Here is a 6,157-nt window from a genome sequence, read left to right as displayed (position 1 = left end):
AGTACAAGAATCATTGTGTGATTTAAATATTATTTTTTTTATTAAATAAATATTTATTTGCTGTAAGTAAATGTTTAATTAATGCTATTTAAACAAATATTTATTAAAATTACTACATTTTTTCAGTGTATGTAAAGCATAATTTGCGGTAATTGTCAAATTGAGTTATCTATCGCAAAATGCATATACACTGAGAAAAAAATAGCCTAAATTTAAATAAATATTTATTAATAAACAAAAACAAATAAATATTTATTTATTTGAACACTGTCAACTGAACATTTACTTACAATAAATAAATATTTATTTACTAAAATGAAGTGATTGTTAAATCAAATTAATGTTTTTTGTACCAAATAAATATATTTTTATATTTAATAAATATTTAGTTGATACTATTCAATTAAATATTTATTTAAATTTAGGATATTTTTTTACTTGTTCAAATTAGCGGAAGTGCCGCAAAAGATGTGAAAAACCCACGTCAAAATTGCTTCTTTGCAACTGAAGTAATTGTTTTTTTTCGCGTGCACTTTTCATCGCGAAGTTCTCCATCTCTCGAGTTCGCACCGATTAAATTCGCGGAGACGGATGAGGAAAGTTACGCGTATATCCAACCGCGTATATCCGAACGCGCAACAGTATCAAAACTTTATCAATGACGCCACGTTGGAACTCGGCCCGCGGTATTGTACGCGGAGCATGCGTGGCTTGTTCCGATGATCGCGGCAAAGTGTAATTATTGATCATCGCATCGTCGCATACGAAAGCTCATTTCTTTGCGATCACGGTAACTTGATGATGCCAAGACTTCTTCGCGACATTCAGATGAGTCTCTCGAGAACTATCTCGACGGCTTGATCGGTATATTACGTTGCGTTTCTAGCTCACATTCATTTCACGGTGTTCATCGCTGCAGAGATATAAATATAATAGTATGAAGCCGCGCGAAACAAATTTCTATAACGTATTATGTTGCGATCAAAGAAGATAATAAAAAGAAATAGTATTACAGAAATATAAACTAAAACGCGCTTATAATAATAAATCTACAATTTATATTAATTACAATTTAGCTCTAAGTTTGTATAGAGTATAAAATGTAGTATAAAGTAAATAAGCATTTCTAATCATGTTTCTTAAGTCAAATTAAAAATTTGAGGCAAAGGTCACACATTTAAAAAATTCTGAAATTAATTGCTCTGAAAGAGAACTTCGTACCCTGAAGAGGAAAGTTAATAGAAGAAGAATCTAAATGTCTTTGATCTCTTGAGATCTGGAATTGCATTTTAGAAACCCACGTAGAAATCGTTAGATTACATTATTCTTTTTAAAAATGAAAAAGTTGCAGTAATCATCTTTCTTTCTGTTCAATTAAATAAAAATGTATTTATCATTTTAATATACAATTATTTTATGCGCAATCATTTATTATATCTAACTAAACAGCAAAATGGAATGTAGAGTAACGTAAACGACAGAAATGCATTATCAACATTCTACCGTCCTAATTTGCAATTTTATTGCATATTCATGAGACATCTCAGTATATTTTCCGGAATATAATATAAAAATTGCAGAACAGGATGGTTCAGGAAGCATACAAAACGCTTTATGGCAATATTTTTACATCTTTTAACAGTTTTCATAGAATATTTCCAGCATGGGTGATAAGCTTTTTTTTTCCAGAATTTTACCTTATTCTATAAATTTTTAATCACACATAGTACCTTTAAGTACTATTGAATATCCTTCCAATCTACTATATACTGTTTGAAAATATTCTTAAAAAAAGGTAATAAAATAAGCAAATAATTTTTTCAATGATATAATATTTTATGCATATAAATTTAAAATAATTGTATAAAAATATTTTGTTATGCTTCTTTTCATTCATATTAATAATGAATATTATTGATAATAGATATTATAGTAATAAATTAGATAAATTAAAGATTGATATTATTAATATATTATTTAAATTATTTTTTAGTTATATAAAGGATGAGATTTGCTATATTGCGAAATTTAATGCTTGCAGTGTGCTTTGCATATTGCTAAATATTTTAAAAGACGAGAGATTAACGCGAAAGTATTTGAAATAGAGAATTTACTTACTTCTTTTTGCGCTGTGTGCTTGTAGGTAAGCTGTGATAATATCGCATTGTTTATCACATTTGGCTGTGAGATAATCCTTTCGGCGCAGCTGTCGTATAAGCAATCCTCCTGTATGAATGATGTGGTCATGTAGAGTCATAAGCAGAATCTGCAGTTCATCCGTTCCTGTGTAAAAAATTAGTCTTCAACAACTTTCTTTTTATTAAACACTAATTTTATTTTGTATACTTTTTCATTAACTTATGTCTACATAATGGTAAAATAAATGTCAGTGATTTAAAATGTAACAATGAGAAGTCTGGTAATGCTTTTGTTATGTTAGTTTCTGTTTCGTAATCACAAAGAACATAACCTTTAGTTTCTCTCGTCACTGTCTCATCTCATTAAAACGCGGTTAATTCGTAGAAAATCTTGAAAGCGCAAAAAAGCACAAAGAAACGTATATTACAGATGCATCAAGCGTTGCACGTACATGTTATATCGCAACAACTGGTTGCGAACTATTACATTATTTATAAAGCCAAAGGTTATGCGGCTTCGAGAAATCTTTGAAAGAAATGATTTGCACGAACGACGACGATCTGGAGAATAATAATGGCATTAGGAGGAGAACTGAAAGGAGAAATGTGCTCAAACCATTTCGCTCTTTTTCTCCTTTTTTCATCGCGTACTACATTCATTGGCGTTAATAATTGCAGAATTGGAGAAAATATCGCATTACTTGTAACGCCATTATCATTTTTGTTACTTTATTTGGTAACGATTGTTATTTTTTTTCTGTAACAGTATTGAAGTAACGGTAATGTTGTTACATTTTTACACTAACGACAAATTCAGAGCCATTATCTTTATCGTTACTTCAATCCTTTATTATCAATCTTTATTATTTACTATATATATTCAACAGATTGCATGTTTTAATTTGCTGAAAATATTTTATAATAGAAATTTAAATATCGAAAAATGTTTTGTACTTTATTTCTTATAAGCACATTTTAGACGATTTATAATTTACGACCAAATTTGTTTTTTACAAAAACGTACATTGTAAAAAATAAAATATTAATTTTAACTTATAGACGTATAGTGAACTTTTTGAAGTCTGCAAAAATATTAAAATTAACATATTAATTTTAATGTTTTTGTATATATCTCAGAAAGTCTACTATATGTCTACTATTTATTGTAAGTTAAAATTAACATTTGATTTTTTACAATGTAATGAAGAAAGTAATGAAGTATTGCTTTCTATGTAACGATATCGGTAACATATTACTTTTATGAAGTAACGTTCCCAATACTGAATAATCATATATATCGAATAATTTCTTTTGTACTAATGAATTATTATTTTGTAACAGAAATTTAATTGTTAAGAAAACCGAAGGACTTGTTGCAATGGACTGACCTACATATTTATGTAGCTAAATATGATGTAGCTAAATGTGATATTGGTAAAAATATATATATGAATAAGTGTCATATCACTTATTTGTTCCAAAAGTTAGCTAATTCACTACCTGTTATCCCTACTTTGTTTATGCAGTGATATTTTTTCTATCACTTAGCGATGTAACCATCTACAATTGATGCAGAGAAATTTTATTCTTTTCATAATATTTCTCTTATTCACGATTTACAACTCATAATAAACTTTTCAAGTATGCTAAAAATTTTAATAGTATATGCAAATAAATATATTTTATCTATCACTTTAACTTTCGAGTTTATTATCTCTGCCTTTACAAAATGTAGGTTTGCCCACTGTTGCAATAAGCCATTCAACTTGTTCGTTCATAACTAATTTAACTGAAATCTGATCTGTTTGTTATTCTTTTATAGTAAATATAAATCGAGTGAAGGCTCTTTCAATAACAGGCTCTTTCGATAAAAATTCAAAAGGCAAAAACTACCTCTTTTATTCTAAAATATTCACAATAACGAGATGTTTTGAAAGACTTGCAGTTTTCAGATTGAAAAGATTCAGTGAACTTTTAAATATTATCAAAGTAATTTATCAACGATTGCATAAGAACTCATTAGATCTTTGTTGTTCATTTACAAAAGATACTTTGTAAAGAACGACATTTGTTATTTACAAAAGCTACGTAAACAAGCAAGACCTCTGCAATTATATTTTTCATATTAAATTAAAAGAATATACGAGAAACGATGTAATATCTACGCAGCTTGGTTTTTTACTACATTATATGTTTTAATTTTATTTTGATTTTATTGTAAAGAAACATTTATTCCACTGCTTTGTTTACGCATTGCTGGCAACAATAGATCGTTACTTATTACCGGAGCTTTCAATCGTCGAGATAGATATGAGCTTTCATACACGACTGTTTTTCTGTGACGTTTACGTATTCATATCGAATTGTCTTACTTTTCAAAAGCAAACGGGTTTTCTGTAGATATTGATGTTGCGGCCGCATTTTCAAGGATGATGCCGTAGAATCGCTTTCCGAGCGTCCTCTGTCACCCATCGGTATTCCGTAAATATCTAGCAACAGTTGATCCACCAGCGAGGTAATTACGATTTCTTTCTGCAGCGGTGAACAGTGCAGAGGTGGCGGATATACCTAAAATATATTTAAGCAATATGTATAGAATTTTTTTCTAAAAAAGAAGAATTATTATAATATAAAGTGACAATAAAAAGCTTTTATTAAGCTTTTATTAAAGCTGCTGTGTTAAGTTTATTACAAGTATATCTTAAATTTAATGTCTACATAAAAAATATAATTTGGTTGAAGTATTAAATTTAATATTTACAAATTATATAAAAAAATTTTGTTAAATCATCAAAATAAATAGAAATCTCAAATATTATGATGAGCATAAATTAAAGCGTTATCTGATATTACCGTCTATATTATGAAATGACGAGATTGTAGAGAGCAAATTAAAGAAGATATTTGATTAAAATATGATTTTTAAGTATGAGTTTCTCTTAACAAATATTTTACTAACAGATAAACTCTGGAGATTTCTAAAGAAGATTAATTCCAAATTGACATATATTCTAACATTTATGACTTCATGCGTTAATACTTTAAGTCAACATTATTAAATGAAACAAGTAGACTTCATCAGATTATATCTTTTTATGTCATTAACTAGAAAATTCTCTTGATGGACATCGATAAATCTCGAGTTTTATTATACGAACATTTTACCTTAGGCCTCTTGATGACTGCATCATGATTTTTGGCATCCTTATAATTATGTGCAATTATGCTCGGCTCATCTCCCATCGACTTAGAGCGCTTTTGCCAGCGCGAGCTCTTGACACCGGCGCTTCCGGTCAACCGTTTGCTATTCAATTCCATGAAATTTGGTCCGTCCAGTGTCTGCTGTATTAAATTCCGTTTTTGCTTTCTACATTCGGACGGAAAAGGATAGCTTTCTGTCCGATAAATAAGATCCTGCATCTGGGTGATGTAGACATCGCCGAACACCCGTTCATTTTCTACCGTGACACATTTCACGCGGTAAGTAATTTCCGTGTGCTTTTTCAGTGGCATCACGTTATAGCTCATGATCGTTGCTGAAAACACGCGTTCTTCATGTATGTACGTTGGTTCCACCGATCGCTGCCACCGTATCCGATTCTCAAGTTTCCTGCACCGTTCACTATCACATCGACGAACTTTGTCCGCGTTGCATAACGTACCGTAAAGCGCGTTCGATCAATCTCCAGTTACGGCTGTCTTTGTCATCGTATTTCCCATATGTTCGACTCATGTAACATGGAAATGGCAGGGGCATACTAAACGTGGCATGGTTATTGATACGCTTCTGTATTTATTCGGTACAACTGTATTTATTCGTATTTATAACAGCAACTCAAGTTATAACTACTCTCTAAAACTCTTAGTCCACATGTAATTACCTAAAGATTAAAGGTTACCAAGAGACTCATCAATAAAATTCATTCATGATGATCATTTCTTGATAATCTTTAGGTAATCATAAATTGTGAAAACAATTGTGAAAACAACACTTAGAATAATTCTCACTTTGAAGAATG

General features: G+C 29.9%; 1 protein-coding gene across 1 annotated transcript in view; it reads right to left on the bottom strand.

Moving 5' to 3' along the window:
• LOC108693580 overlaps positions 1-5,666 on the bottom strand; it is a 26,254-nt gene extending 20,588 nt beyond the window's left edge. Inside the window, exons 1-3 of the mRNA XM_018202602.1 lie at positions 5,304-5,666; positions 4,511-4,706; positions 2,119-2,283 (exon numbers count right to left, since the gene is read on the bottom strand). Coding sequence (XP_018058091.1) covers positions 2,119-2,283; positions 4,511-4,706; positions 5,304-5,666 — 724 coding nt within the window. The remainder of the gene's footprint in view (positions 1-2,118; positions 2,284-4,510; positions 4,707-5,303) is intronic.
• Positions 5,667-6,157: the final 491 nt, after the last annotated feature.

The sequence above is a fragment of the Atta colombica genome, unplaced genomic scaffold (genome assembly GCF_001594045.1).
Source record: "Atta colombica isolate Treedump-2 unplaced genomic scaffold, Acol1.0 scaffold92, whole genome shotgun sequence".
NCBI lineage: Eukaryota > Metazoa > Arthropoda > Insecta > Hymenoptera > Formicidae > Atta > Atta colombica.
The sequence above is the reverse complement of the archived record's forward strand: the minus strand, read 5'-3'. Positions and strand labels throughout refer to the sequence as shown.